The sequence below is a fragment of the Melanotaenia boesemani genome, chromosome 20, assembly GCF_017639745.1.
Source record: "Melanotaenia boesemani isolate fMelBoe1 chromosome 20, fMelBoe1.pri, whole genome shotgun sequence".
NCBI lineage: Eukaryota > Metazoa > Chordata > Actinopteri > Atheriniformes > Melanotaeniidae > Melanotaenia > Melanotaenia boesemani.
In genome coordinates, this window is record NC_055701.1 from 24,234,308 (window position 1) to 24,250,495 (window position 16,188).

The 16,188-nt window shown below is 38.5% G+C and overlaps 1 protein-coding gene across 7 annotated transcripts in view; it reads right to left on the bottom strand.

Moving 5' to 3' along the window:
* Window positions 1-943: 943 nt before the first annotated feature.
* Window positions 944-16,188, bottom strand: part of fgfr3 (fibroblast growth factor receptor 3) — a 73,096-nt gene continuing 57,851 nt past the window's right edge. For 6 of the 7 annotated variants that reach the window (XM_041971640.1, XM_041971641.1, XM_041971638.1 and 3 more), the window contains exons 10-18: window positions 14,172-14,320; window positions 13,948-14,069; window positions 13,705-13,815; window positions 13,436-13,626; window positions 12,029-12,151; window positions 11,614-11,684; window positions 7,690-7,827; window positions 7,451-7,556; window positions 944-5,611 (exon numbers count right to left, since the gene is read on the bottom strand). In XM_041971640.1, coding sequence (XP_041827574.1) covers window positions 5,447-5,611; window positions 7,451-7,556; window positions 7,690-7,827; window positions 11,614-11,684; window positions 12,029-12,151; window positions 13,436-13,626; window positions 13,705-13,815; window positions 13,948-14,069; window positions 14,172-14,320 — 1,176 coding nt within the window. In that variant the 3' untranslated portion in view covers window positions 944-5,446. The remainder of the gene's footprint in view (window positions 5,612-7,450; window positions 7,557-7,689; window positions 7,828-11,613; window positions 11,685-12,028; window positions 12,152-13,435; window positions 13,627-13,704; window positions 13,816-13,947; window positions 14,070-14,171; window positions 14,321-16,188) is intronic. The other variant, XM_041971637.1, reaches the window with a different exon arrangement.

A 16,188-nucleotide genomic window follows, 5' to 3' on the forward strand; every position in this document is an offset into this window, starting at 1 on the left:
AACGAAGTACCTTCTCAAGGTGAACAGCAACTTTAAATCCATGTTTAACAATGAAATCGGCCTGTAAGATGCACAATCCTCCAGCTGTTTTCCCTTTGTTAATAACAAAGAAATAACAGCCTCCCTTAGCGAAAATAGTAAAATACCTCTTTTGAAGGAATCATTGAAAATATCTAGGAAGGGATCAACAAATAGGATCTGAAATTCTTTATACAAAGGGTCCAGGTGATTTTCCAGATTTCTTTCCATTAATAGCTTTCAATACTTGCATACAGAATATGTTTCTGATCTTGTGACAAACTGGGCAACTTCAGGGAGGAGAACAAAAATGTGCCTTGCTTGATGCACATCTGGGTTGGAGTCTGATTTAAACATATTCTGTTTAAAAGACTTAAATGTATCATTGATCCAACTGCTTTCTTGAACATGACAATGAGTTCACTGGACTCCAACGGCCTCCACAGTCTCCAGATCTCAATCCAGTAGAGCAGCTTTGGGATGTGGTGAAACGAGAGATTCTCATCATGGATGCAGCCGATAAACCTGCAGCAGCTGTGTGATGCTGTCATGTCAGCATGAAGCAAAACTTTTCAATCTATGACACCAAGAATTAAGACAGTTCTGAAGCTAAAAGGGGGTCCAACCCGGTACTAGAAGGTGGAACTGATAAAGTGGCTATAAATGTAGTTTAAGCCAGAGTTTTGTATATAAGTAACACAAGCTATTTACTGTATGTTGGTACTGACCAAGTTCAGATGAAACACTCTGGGACAGCGACAAACAGACTGGTGTGTTTATTCTGAGGTATTTTGGTTCTAGTTTATAAAAATATACTTCAAACTTTTGATTTGTTTTCTGTGGATTATAAAATCTGTTTCGTTTGCTTTGCCATGGGAACTGTTTGATTTGCAAACAGACTGACAGACACACTTTTGACAGCAAACGCTATTACAACATGTTTATTGACAACCTTTTTCAACAGCATAGTTTATCAGGCACAGAGAGAGAGACAGACAGAGAGAGAGAGAGAGAGAGAGAGAGAGAGAGAGAGAGAGACATTGTGAAATTGTTTTTTTTTTTGTTTTTTTTTCCCCCAGGGAGAGATGTCTGCCCAGAGGGGTTGTTGTGGTGGAATGTTACATCATGATCAAAATAGGTACATTGCAACAAACAAAAGCTATGAATTACAAATGGGGAAAAAAACAAAAAAAAAATGTCATGTCAAATGGTTAGTTCCACCTTTCTATGTTAGCCATACGAATACAGACAGAGAAAATAATAAATTATCTTGGTAGAAAAAAAAGAAAAGAAAGTCAAAGGATGAACATGGTTTTGAATATTCTTTTTATCAAAAATGGATATGGAATGCAAAGATAAACATGATGAAAGGACAAGAAACAAGGACAAGGACAAAATCCTTTCCTCTCTATCATTCTGACTAAATGTTTCACACAGTTTAATTCAACTCATGAAAACAGCAACATTAAAGCACATTTCAAACAAAAAAAAAATGAATCCAAACTAAGTTCTTGTTGGGTTAAAACTGACTAAATGAGAATGGGATGAATGAATAAAGGAAAGCTGTGTGTAAACTAACCATTCCAATGTAGAAAAAAGGAAAACAAAGAAAAGAAATGAGAAAAAAAATCTATAGTTTTATGTCTCTGGAAGGTACAGCGTGCATCCATCACGACACTCTTCTCCTCTCAGTCTCATATTGAGTCCTTATTATCTTGTGGTTGAGCATAACGGAGAATAAATAAGTTGTTCAAAGCAGAAACTGCTGGTAGTGGGATGTCGATGCATGACTGTACACAACTATGGTCCCTCCCTGCTGAGGCTGTGGAGCTTATTCACTCAAAAGCAAAGAAAACTCTTGAATATGTTTGTTGTTTTTAACATCTGTTTGTGTAACGTGTCGGCTTTTCCAGGAAGATCCTGATGTGTTGCATTAGAGATGATCCAAAAATAGTCCTTTCAGTAGTACTGTAATTTTTATGAAATGTCACGGGAATTTAATCAAACTTATCCGGAATCACGGCTTTAATTTCATTAAACAAACAAACAAAATAAATCTTATTCTGCTGCAGTATTGAAACAGTTTGACTAAAAAGACCTAAAATAAATGACCTAATCGTAGGAAATATCTGTTACATTTACTGCTGAAAACAAGCCACATGGTAAAAACAACATTCATTTCAAAGCGGATTTAACGGAGACAGATGCATTGAAGGATACAGAAAAAAAGAAGGAACCCAGGGAGGGCTTACAGATAAAATGAAAGAAATTATGAGAGAAACTACTCCAGAAGTAAAAACCTGATAAGGAGCATCAGCATCTAATAAAATTACTACTCTACACCATAATTATCATCTTCTGGCTCTTGAATTAACACAGAAAAGTAGATTGCTATGAATAAAAATACTCTCACCATAGGGAAAGCTTTTACCCAGCATGGAAGAATAAATAAAACAAAACACCTTCTGTTTCATTAGATCCATCCATCCTTTACAGAAGTGCTTTTTATAACAGTTTTGTTCATTCAATAATAACAAAACAAGCTAAATACTCGCTAGCCTGTTTCTCATAAGAACTACTTTTTTTTTCTTTTACATTTTTAATTTTTTTTTGTAATTATACTTTCAAAATGTGATCAAAATGTACCAAATCTCTTTTTCTTTGCTAAATTAATTGAGGCACTTCATGGAATTGGGCCAAAACTCTACTGAAAACAGAACTAACACCATTGAGTGACAATTTACTTTACAAAGGCCTTTTTCTCTGCATATAAACTTATGAAAAAGTACATAACATGGTGCTAATAATTAAAAAAAAATCTACCACTATAGCAGAAGATAGTACCTCAAACATTGGGATGATTTAATTAAGTACTGACACAGACTTGTTGGGTAATTATAGCTCATTTCTTAACATTATTTGAGCTCAAACACTGGAATAAGGCCATTGCACAGTAACGTGTTCCCACCGTTTCCATTTAGCAGCGCCTGAACTGTGTTTCTGAACCCTTCAATGCCACATGAACGTCCTTTCCCTTTTGTGATTTAGCTGAAAACAGTAAACATTTAAACTCTTATGATTTCTTTATTGTTGGGGGTCAGCTAGATAGACGGCTGCATATTGAAAATAAGATGAATACACCCAATTGGGGATCCCAGAATCTCTCCTTGCACATGTAAGCTTCGCCCACTTACATTCCACAGTGCAGCATTTGGTTCGGACATCTGGTGAATTCGGTGAAGAAGAATTTAAGACTAATTTGGCACAACAAAACAAGTTTGAAGAAGGACCCACTGCAGACTTTAGAGTCTCCAAAACAGATATTGTGTATTTGTTTATTATTTTGCTGTATGATCGGAGTCACACAGCATGCCTTCATTTCAGTAATAATACTAAAGAGCAGCGATAAAATCTCAAGCATCATGGAAGATTTTTTGTAGTAGAAAAGGACCTAACAGCTAAAGTGATCAGTGTCTCGAGGACATTTTGACTCATGTTAGCATCCATCCTGTGAACTTAGAGATCGCTGACAGAAGCCTTCAGTCACTTTTAAGAGGAAAAAAAAAAAAAACAACAAAAACTAAAGAACACCTGCAGATTACTCTTTTCTTTTATTTTCTGTACTCAGATATTGGTTGGAATTAAGCAGTGAGTACTTATTTATCCTGTATCTTTTAAGAGGCACAGAAAACTGTAGCTTGCCTCAAACTAAACTCAAACTCCCATCATGCTTCACAGCAAAAACTCAATTAATCTGGGGTATGAAATGCAGCATACTTTAGATTGCTCTCCTGCTGTTAAAACAGTTTATGAGAGTTATTCTTCCTGATATTTGCTGCAAAGCCTGCTGGGAATTGTAGTTTTTCCTGAATGTCTTTTTTGTTTTAAAGTTCACAGAAAAATTGAGTGGATTTTCTTGATTTTCACAGCCAGTTTTGTTCAGAGAGGCTGTAAAAATGTTTTTTTTTCCTTACAAATGTACTAGAGTTAACGTATAACAACAAATCAAGTTAAACAGTCCAACAAAAAACTGTAAATAGATTTTTTTTTTCCTCTAAAAAGCTGACCAAGTTCTGAGGCTTTGCATGGTTCACGGCTAATCACTGATGTAATTACATAAAACAGATTTTTCTCTGTGTTGCATGTTGAAGTGCTGCTATTTCTTGCCCAGCAAGAGTTAATCGCTGCTTTCATATTGCAAACATCAACTTTTCAAACCAGAACTGGAACTCCGCGGAAACATCCGAAATCTTCGGTTCACAAATCCTCCTCTGCCAGTCACATCACTCTTTTACAAAAAAAAAAAAAAAATCCTCTCTGTTTTACATTCTTTTTTTCTCTTTCAAAGAAATCAATAAAAAGATGGATCAAACCTGGAAGAGTCTGCCAGTTGTGACGATAACATCGCAGTTCTGCTGTAAAATAAGTTATAAAAACGCTGAAATAAAAATCTTTGTGTACAGTACTAAAACCTAAACTACACCTTTTAAACTTAACAACCACATATTAAGTCTATAAATACCTTTACAAATATACATGTTAATTATTCAAATAAACCTTTTCTGTATCACTTTAAATGATTAAATGTTTTACACGCTCATTACGATGTCCTCCATCCTCAAATAAAATCTTAAAAATGTCATTTTTTTGTCTTTTAAGTACATGTGGACAGCAATATCATACATATTTGCATTTCTATATTTACAATAAATCACTTTTTTAGATATATATGTATATATACTATAAAAAGCCCTCTGAACCTCAATGCTCACGTCACTGAATGGCCCTAAAACTTTGAGGATTTTGTTCGGTGACTATCAATAGACTGTTGCGGTGATGGCGGACATGTTGATGACTAAACAGTCATATGTTCATGTGATCCATTTCTGATGACTCCCATCATTAAGTTGATTCTGGCTCTGCTGTTATCTTCTTTCACGGATTCGCTTTCAGATTGCAAACTTTGTTGGACTCCGTGAACACAAGAGGATAAAAACCTCACCATCTGCATGGCTAACCAGTCAATACCTTTCATTCCCACTCCTCTTAGATCCTCTTTACTTCAGTCTCAGGAGGTTTAATTCCAGTAGGCACGGAATGGTTTCCCCCCACAGACAGTTTGTAACAAAAGACTGGCCCGAGTACAAAAATATAATTTCATTTCTGAAAAGAAGAACACAAACACGGTTCGACAGCTAAAAAATAATCCTTCAATGTTGAAAGAGTGTCTTGGGGACGAGGATGAGGAAAGAAAAACTCGTTCACAGAGAATGTCGACCGAGAGTTTTAAGACGAGCTGAAGAGCTGTGGAAGTATTGCATGCTGAGATTTTATTTCCATGTCTTCAGGAGCTGGAGTCACAGAGAGGTGATTATGTGTCACAAACTGTGAGAAGAGGGTTAACGTCCAACCTCTCTGAGCTCAGGTTTTATGTCCTAATCACCCCATTGCTAGGGAGCTGTTTGGTAAGACAGGGCTCGTCAGGCAGGGGGTCGTGGGCGAACACCGAGTCATCTCCCGATGAGCAGGTGCTGTTGGAGTCTTGACAGGTGGGGGAGTACTGTTCGAAGGGCACCGACAGGTCCAGGTACTCCTGTCAGAAGAGAGCTCAAAGGTTATACTGTCACTGTCATTTAACCCGTCCATGATCACATGATTAGCTCACCAGTACAGTTCCTAAAGAATCCTGCTTATAGTCACATTCAGTGTCTGTATTTCTTTATTGGATTTTCCTAAAGTAAATAAACTGAATTATTTTGTTTCTTTGTCTGTAATTTACAATGAAACCCAGATGAACGTGTCTTTTGTTCCACAGATGTAACAGTAAAGGAAAACCAGGGCTGACTCTGAGGAACTGATCTCCTCTGCCATCTTGTTCCAGAGTTTAATAAAAAGCATCAGCTATAACATCAGGATACCAATCTTTTATCATGTGAGCTCCTTGCTATTAGCACTAGATAAGAAAGTTGTAGGATAGTTCAGGGAAGATGTTGTGAGATACTAACCTGTGCATTGTGCATAAACTTTGCCTATGCACATCCTGACGGACACAAAATATATAATAAACCTTTGTGACAATAATTGCTTTATTTCTCTCTAGGAACTCACTTACAGAGAGAATCGTTCTTATCCTAGGTAAAGAAAATCTGTTAAAGAAAACCTGAGGCTGCAGTGCTAACCACCACACCACCTTGTGGCCTCAGTTTTATACCCAGTTATGTTACTGCCATAGTAGCCAGTAAAGACTTGACAGTAGCCAGCTCGATTCTTAGCATAATCTCATCTAAAACCTTAGCGTGCTGCGTTAAACAGAATTCAATGATTCGTAAATCACATTAACTCAACAGAACATAAACAACATATCAGATGTTTGAACAAAGACATTTTACAGAATCATGTTTGTTTTTAATGCTGAGCCCCGGATCTCCGGCCTTGTCCTGTGTACACTGATTACTCCTGATTCTCAGAATCATTTAATAATATAATAAACTGTTGATGTGGGATCTTTAAAGCCTTCCTAATTTTACTCCAAATTTTACTTTTGGGAGCATTTTTCTGAAATTGTTCTACAATATTTAGACCCAATTTGCCTCAGATTGGTGAACCTGTGCCCATATTTACACGTGCTTCTCTAAAATATTCCTTTTATACCCAGAAAATGTTACTGACCTGTTGTCAGCTAACCTAATAAGCTGTCTAATCCAACAGATGTGTTGCCATCAAATTCAAACTGAGCTGATATTTTCCATTAAATGCTAAAATGTCTCAGTTTCTATTGGGAATAAAAAATTGATTAATGAGATTTGCAGATCCTTACATTCTGGTTTTGTTTACACTACTTGAGTAATAAAATTAATAAACAGGTTTTTTATTTTGTTATTACAAATAAAATGGAAGTTTTGTGGAACAATCTTTTAGTGGAAATCTGTAGCGTAATGACTAATTATAAAGTGGATTGAAGAGCAGAGCAGTGGGGAGTAGAAAGATCCAAATGTAATCGGTTGGACATATTATAAATTGCTCAGTTATTTGCTCAATTGGTCAATTAAAAAGTGAATCTTCTCTTAAGCAAGTTCATGGTACTTTACATTTAGCTACTGAAGATGCTTAAGTATTTTGAGCACCAGTTTAATTCATTTTAAGGAGCTCTTTAGGTATTAGACCAACGTAAGAGAAAACCTGACTTGTAAAAAACTGTAGTATGCGAGGATTTCATCGTTACAAGGGGCATAAGGTCTAAAAGACTTAAGGTGTTTTGTGCAAATTATTTTGTTGTAAGGGGACTTTAACTGACTTTAAGGAAAAGATCTTTTGTGCAACAGGCCCCGTGTGTTTAAGCCTGATGGTGATAAGTTACAGTAGTCTGAAGTTAATCTGAAAGTTGTGTGTAATTCTGAGAGTGTGCATTCTGTGTGCAGAGGGGGAGACTCACGTCTGTGGAGGTCATAGATAAAACTCGGTCGTGATCTTCTACCAGCTGTCTGAATGTCGGCCTCTGTGACGGCACCGCATGCCAGCACTCCCTCATGATCATGTACCTGAAGGCCACAAGTCAAGGTGTTATTACTCTGCATCAGATCCTTTAAATTACAAATCTGAAACATGTACTCTCAGATGCTAAATATGACAGTAATATGACAAAACTCAACTAGAAATGACTTGAAAACTCACAGTTCATGTGTGCAGTTGGCAGGTTTGTCCATCCGATGTCCCTCTTTCAACAGTTTAAAAAGTTCTTCTACTGGGATTCCTGGGTACGGCGAGCCTCCCAGGGTGAATATCTCCCAAAGCAAAACTCCATAAGACCACCTACGCAAAGACACCAAGATGTACACAGATAAGAGGTTAAATAGCAATAATATCCTAAAACTGTCAAAGCTCAGAAAGACTCTTCCTCCCCAGACATCAATCAGTCTTAGAAAATGTTAACTGCAGTCAATTTAGACAATAAATACTCTCAACCTTTTTAAACTGATCAAGATAAAATCAAGAGAATCAAGATAAAACCAATAAAAGTCTGAAAGTTCAGTTATTTGCTGGTTTTGGTCTGGCCACTGACTTATTTTTACCCTTAAAGGGAAATTTAGAATATTTCCAGCCTTACCCGATGCATTTAAAACCAAATAATGCCCACATGCCATTAAAAACCAATTAAAATAACTGGGAATAAAATGGCTGTATGTAAAATGAGCACTAGGAACTCATTATACAGTATCTATGTTTCCAGCTCAACTGCTGTCTAGCCCAGAATCTGCTGAGGCTCTAAACCAAGCCATCATCTCTCTTTCTTTCTCTCTCTGTGGCAGCAATTTGTTTGGACTGCAGCATTTTTCCTAAATGGCTAAAAAATGAGGCAAGGTAATCACATAATGGGCAGTCTATTAACCCAGTGTACTATTGTTCGCCTGTTCATCCAGTGAATCACAATGAGGCCCCTCCTGCCTTCGTGGCGTGCGGTGGGCTTAATCTAATTAGCTATGCTGCAGACCAGAAGGTGGAAAACAACCACTACTGACCGAGCCAGCAAGTCCACCAACCCAACACAGCCAGGAACCGAAACCAACAAAAACAAAAACTTATTGTTATGTGTTGATCTCACACATAGGGGTCAGGACAGGTTCAGGACTGTCCCAAGGACAACACATACTAACACACCAGTTTGTTTGTATTCATTCACAGTTGTTGGCCCAGAATATTTACAAGTTATTAGGCTGCTAATAGGAAGAGGCAATTAGGATCTAATCCAGGGCCACTCAATTTAGTTCTACAGGCCACAGTCCTGCAGGTTTTCGATGTTTTGATGTTACACACACACACACACACACAGACACATACATACATATATATATATATATTTATATGTATATAGGGATGGGAAACGATTAAAAAATGTATCTAATTAATTTCAGGCTTTGTAATTAATTAATCTTGATTAATCACTGTTTGCATAACAACATTTGCCCCAAAACATTTTTTCATTTAAATGGATTTTAGTGGACGACTGAATTAAATAACATAAGTACTTAAACTAGCAGCTCCAGCTGTTCTCTGATTAAAAGTCTAGAACATGTTACAGTACTTTTAACTTTCAAAAAGTTTTCGTCCACACTCTTCATTAATAGGCATTAAGATCTGATGGTAAGCCAGTGTAGGATCAGCCGGCAGCAGCTTTGCATGTTTCATTTTCAGTCTGGTCATGGAGTAGAAGTGAACATCTGCTCTGACTGCAGCTGTGAGAGCTAATGGACGGAGATGGGTGGAAGCGCTGCTCATTGAGAAGAAGTAAACGTGCTTTCATGTCAGTTTCCAAAAGTCTCCAATAACACCAGATAATGTTTCTAGATTTGACACTACTCGCTTCTTTGAATTAGAGTCACTAGATCTGAAAACTTGCTAAATATAGCTCCAAAGTGGGTAAACTGGCAACACCGATTTAGCCGAGCTCTGATGTGTGCGATGATCTAATCGGTGTACGGGAGATGGTGAACAAACGTTCTGCGTTGTTTGGAATGCAAAATGTGTTAAATTTTTTTAATGCGTTAATTTTTGGTAATTAATTAAATTGTAATTAATGCGTTAAAGTCCCACCGCTAATTTCTATATAAGTGAAAGGTCAGAGATTTAAGGCAAATTTAAATAAATAAGTGATTTGTTTAAACTAAAGCAGAGATTACATTTTATATAGACCTATATAGTTTTTACACAACTTAATTTATTTAAGTAGGTTTTATTGATAAATTTGTTTATTAATTGTGCCACTTATATATATTTTTTAAATTTTTTGCAGTTTTAGTCCTCCATATTTAAATGCAAAATAAATGAAAATCGCTGCTGAAACAACATGACGGAGACAACTTTGCTATAAGCTGATATTTGCTTCCAAAGACTCTGTGGAAGTATAGCTGTGTATGGTTATTTTTCATTTTATAAAAAGTGTCCTTGCCGTCTGCTTGGCTTCTCTGACCACCAATCATATGAAAGAGGTTGTGGATAATGTGGCAGAACCTTCTGTTCCAGCCAGGTGGCTGCAGGGAGGGCATCTTGACAGTGAAAAGTCAAACAGTGACTCAGGCTTTAACATTGCCTCCTTGTATGGAAAAAAAAACACCACTAGACTAAAATCACGATGGCTAATGCTGAAACTAAAAGTGGCATAAAGTGGTTTTTGCATGTGGCACCAATCGAGGAGAAATACATTTTTACATCTTATGTCAGGAAATGCTTTAGAACTCGCAGTCTAACTGATGCTGTGATAAATCATACAGGTTTTTGTCCAGGTTGACAGGTCCCAAATAGGTGGTTTTTCCTATTAAAACCATTTGTATTTCAGCGCCAGAACCTCACTTTGACCCCCACCTGCACCTTCTTTGCTTTTATTGAGTTAGCAAATCTCTGTGATGGTGCAGAAAGATTTGTTCACTGCTGCTTTTATAAGCTGACACCTCTGAAACTGCTCGAAATAACATCTTCACCTTTGTGAAACTGACAGTAGGAGAAGCTTATTGAGGAACTTTAAGACCTGTCTCTGCAGTAGATAACACATTTCTCCAGAAAAAAAAAGAAAAAAAAATCCTGTAAAACTGCTGCCAGCTCTGCTCCTGCAGCGAAGAACATTTGGGAAGGTGTAACGAGCGTGAATCTGACTGCATAAACTGGAATTTCAGTTGTGATGGTTTGCAACTCTCGCATGATTTGTGTTATTTATGGTTTGATTGAGGGTTTCTGACACATTTATTTTAATGCGTTTTAACTGTTTCCCATTGCACTGCATGAAAAGCAATCACAGGTCAAAAGTCAAAGCCCCCCCAGGGTGTGCTAGAGTAAACTGGCTTTAGAGTGACTACTGTATATAGGGAGGAGGAGGCGGTTTGGCGGGAGGATTGACTCTGTAATCCAGACCTGCTGAAATAACAGAGCAGGCTGATTCTCCCCTCGGCCCATTCCCAGTCTGGTGTAATCACACGGCCAAGCAGTGTTGACAGGGGCTCTTGTTTGGCTTGGATGGCTGTGTGGGGGACACAGCGTCTGGCTAAAGCTGTTTGAGGGGGAAGAAGTGGGTTTACAGGGATTGCAGCTACTGCAAGACAGATTGATATTGCGACCTTCTCGCCTGAACTTGCACGCACACTCTTGATGGCAGCCAACACGGAAGCACTCAGAGGTAGTAAAAGGTGCGTTTGTCTCTGCTGCCCTGACTCCTTTGAACTGTCGTGGAAAAACACCCAGAGGGGAACGCCTTGTGATAATTCCACTGACCCTCTTATCTCCTTCTGTTTTGGGGCCGGTTGGATTTGTGCTGATAAAACAGCAGTAAGATGTTTCTGTCTCCCTTCTGATGTCGTGTTGGAAGATTTATGAACAAACGTAGACAGGAATGCGGAACCCCCCGATTCACAAGGAGCTCGGGATTATCAAGACAGTGAACAGGAGACTTTTTGGCAAGGGAACGTCGTGATTCCATATTCACACGAACAAATTCAGAGCTTGATGCTAACGCGCTCAGTCACAATATTTCAACACTGGCATTCCTGCAGCGTACAGCAGCTCCACATGAGTGGACAGTTGGCATGTGATGGTTCGTTTGTGCAAACTCACACATCGCTCTGGTGCGTGTAGACCCGGTCGAACAGAGCCTCCGGAGCCATCCATTTCACGGGCAGACGACCCTGGAACAACAGAAGTACAACAAAACCGCTTCGGTTAGCAGAATTGTTCTGTACAAAGCGTAGCCCCAAACAGACAATGTTTATCAAGTTTTAGCTGAAATATCAGCTGCGGAAATAAGGAATAAGACACTAAATGAACACTTGTCTCATACCTTACTGTTCTGTCTTATCACAGTGAAGGTAATATGGAGGCTTGGATTGAAAACTCATTTTGACACAACTAATTTCTGTTTTTCTTCCTCAAACTGACTTCAAACCATCAAACCATCTAAAATCTGAATTTAGTCAATACCACCCTGTCATGTCAGTTTAAATAAATATTTTCCTGATGGAGTCAGACTTACATTTGTGGTCTTTTTGTAGTAGTCTATGTTGTGCACATCTCTGGCCAGACCAAAGTCGGCGATTTTCATCACGTTGTCTTCTGTCACGAGGACGTTTCTGGCTGCCAGGTCTCTGTGGATACACTGGGGGCAGAATTCAAAAAAGCACATTTTAAACTGTGTATTACACATACAAACATGTTCATGTACAATTTTAGACCGGCAACTTTCACTGACCCGTCAACTGTTTAAGCCTAATGATGTGTATGGGCCAGATGTGGCTGAATTCATTTGTCTGCTTTAAATTGGGATATTGTAGAGGCTGTAAGGGTCAAACGTGGCCCAAAGGCCTAAAGAATATGCAGTTTAAATTGTAGTGGGACATGTTGAGGTTAAACAAAAATGTTATCCAAGTTTATATCTTCTTATCTGCCCTTAAAATACAGTACAGACTCATTACAGACTCATTATTACCATTATCTCACATCTGATTTACACCCACTCACAATCATGCTTTGGCATCAACTCTGTCCTCTTTTTTTCCGAATTATCAGTAATTTCACTAAATTTAATTCTATGTAAAAACAGCCACAACAATAATAAATCACTTCAATAAATTAATCTGTGATGTCCTGGAAAGATGCAAAGAAATTCACAAAAATAAGATTTCACTGAAAGTTGCTTTATGTTAAAATGACCTGTGATGAAACGTGATTCCATTACTAAAAATTGGATTTCTCTCAGTATTTAATTGCTTTGCTTAACGATTAATGATGATTTAAAATTATTTAAAATGAAGACGAGTGTTGCTCAAAGGGTGGCGAAGAAGAGGAAAGTAAAGGAATCAGTGATGCTGTTTATGGAGAAACATGCAGGTACGCATTTAAAAAATGGGATTTTATTTTTATTAAGTAATGTAGGAAAAGGCCACAGCCCAAACTGACGTTGACAAAGACGTGAAAGCATAACATGAAAGGCAAATTAGGGGTAAACCAAAGGCCGGTGTGGCTTTTCGAAGGTGGAAATCAGAGATGAAGATACTTATTTACTCAACAGGTAAATCAGCTCACTGATGGGGTGAAACTGCTACCAAATAGGCAACACTACTTAGTTGCAAAGTTGCAGTGGTTGGACATTATGTTATTCAGTGCTAGCTTGGCTATTAATGATATGCTCCATTTCTAATTTAACAATGGGAAAAAATTATATGGAGAGATAAAACTGATGACTGATGCTGTAGCGACTGGAAAGAAAGGCGAAAGGTCTACCAGGCAAACTGTGTTACAATGAAAAAAGAAAGGTAGAAGCTATACAAGCTGAACACATGATATTTTGTTTGGCTTTTTGTATTCTGTGGTTAAAGTGTCAGGTTAATGTGGCTCTCCTGCAAAAAAGAAACAAGATGTCTCTGAGATATTAATGGCTGACCTTCTGTGAGGCAAGGTACTCCATGCCTCGGGCCACCTGATAGGCACAGGACACCAGGTCTTTGAAAGTGAGCTGCTCATCTGGGATTTTGCAGGTATCAAAGGAGTAGTCCATGCCTGGTGGCCTCCGCGCCCGCAGATACTCCCTTAAGTTGCCTTTTGAGGCATATTCCACCAAGACGTACAAAGGACCTGCGAGCGAGATAAAGACCAGTGTCACTTAGAGACTTGCTTAATTCCTTCTGTATTTGAGCTAAAGTGCAGCCTCACCGTCCTGCGTGCAAGCTCCCAGCAAGTTGATGATGTTTTTGTGCTTGCCGATCATCTTCATCATCTCCATTTCTGACACCAGGTCTGACAAATCTTTATCTGTTGCATCATCTAAACATGAGAGAAAAGCTGGATCAGAATCTTTGTAGAAAAAAAAGTGTAGAGACAAGCGGCAAAGAGAAAAGACAAGCCCTTTTCTCAGTTAGCAGGGTTATCACTGACAACCTCACAGCGGTTTCTAACCTTTCAGCATCTTCACAGCAACAGTGAGTGGCTTGTTGGGCTTCTCTTTGTCGATGCCCACCGCCTCTGCCATGACCACCTGACCGAAGCAACCCTCTCCAAGAGGCTTACCCAGAGTTAGCCTGAAACAACAGCAAAACAGTTTCAAAACTCGGAGGTTTGATTCTTGACTTTTTAAATTTCTCTATATAGTTATAAGGATAAATTTAATTCCCATTTCTTACCGTGTGCGTGGAAACTCCCATTTAGGGTCGGAGGGCAGCTCCAGCTCCAACACGTTGGCGAGCATCGGCCCATCGCTGGACGACAGGCGAGCAATCCGGACCAGCGGTGTGTTGGAGTTCATGGAGGAGTTGGAATCTAAGGAAACCTGCTTGGGTGCAAAAATCAACTGTTATAGTCTCTGAAAAGAGTGAGGTGATGTGTGTTTATGTAAGGAGACAGAGGAAGAAGAGAGACCTACGTAAATGCACATGTAAATCAACGCTTTTAAAGAAAGGGTCTACATTTTTTTAAATAATAAAGTGATTAATACATATACAGCGATCATTTAATGTAAAAAGCAAAGCAAAATTTGTAAAAGCAAAACCGTCTATGATATTTCTTTTAAATCAGGAGTTGTTTACTTAAGATGATCCTACATTGTACCGCTTAAAAGACTAAATTTAACACTTATACTTCATTGATTATGAAAAAAACTTGCAGTTTGTGTGAATGGATATTATCATTTATTTAGGCAGTTGGTGAGATGGTGCAGTATAAATGCTGCGTTTTGATCTAAAACATGGCGTTGATGTAGAACATCATATGGAAGTACATTATATGCTGCATTCAATTGCACTTGGGCATCTGAGGTTTACCAGGTAAAGGTCAGTTTACACTAAATATTTGTCTGAATTCAATTGTCTTTTTTTGGGATGATCTGAGCCCCCAGGCCACCCCTCTGGCTTTGCTCTTGATAATAATTACACCACAGTCTTCTTCTACAGATACTAAAATGTTTTCTCTATGGTTGTAGTTTGAGGGGAGAATTCACAGCAAAGCAGTTTTATAAATCATACTGATTTAAAAAAATAAAAGTGTTTCCTAACATTAAAAATGACTAAATAAGTTGTCAAGAAGAAATCTTCTTCAGCAGAAACGGACTGCAAGCATCACACGTCTCCAGACCAACATCGAAGCTCTCTCGGCTTAGTTTCTCTGAAAAATCCGCCTGACTTCCAACACCGGCAGAGACTCTTACAAACAGTGGGACTGTGACTGTGCACAGGAGGAAGCGGGAGGTAACAAAGATGAATGAGGCAGGATACAGAGGTGGGCGACAGCCAGGCGAGATGGAATGGCCATCTCTATCCATCAATAAGCTCCATTTCTAGATTGGCGGTCCTACCGCTGAGCCCCTGGGCGCGACAACCTCCCACCATTTATCTGATGGCTGCGGGGGAAATGACGGTTCTGGCCCGGGTTTTTGATGGATCTGTTTGTGTCAGAGCCTACGAGCTTTGCCCCTTCAGGTGGGGTCCTCCAACAAACAAGTCCACTTACCAGACTTCTGGACTGCAGGAAAATGAAAAAAAAAAAAAAATGCTGTGAAGCTGAAAAAAAAGGAGCTCTGACCACAATTTCAGAAGCATGAAAAGTAATATCTAATAGAACATGCCAGGAGCTTTACAGGAGATTTACTCAGAGTTATGAAAAAGAAAGGAGAGAACTGGGAGATTAGCTTTACAAAAATGAAGCAAAGATTACAGAAAAATGCAATAAGAACTTGCGCTACCTTATAAGACCATTTATATAAAGGGAGCAAAAATAGAAAAGACTCTGAGGCTGCAATTAGAGGATCTTTCGAAAGATGAGGCTTTTTCTTGAAGAGGACTTGAACCTAACTGGACTTCTTTATGTAACATGATTAAATACATTATTTAAAAAAAAATCTCCCCTTCTTTTTTGTTTTCAAAGAACTGAATAGTGACTTTCAAGTAACAGTTTGCTTTTCTAAAAATGTATCTCATGCATGTTTTGCAGCACAAGCCTCCAATTATGAAGCTGGAAAGCTGGAATTTGCAAAAAATAACCTCACAGTGGTTTTGTCCAGCACACAGTGGGAGTACAGCAGGGTGGGGCTGGATGTAGAATCACAAACTCAGCTAACTGAAGATATTCAGACACTTTCGCACACCCGAGATGCACATACTGCACTGCCTGTGGCCTTTTAATGATTTTTAACAAATCACTCTGAAC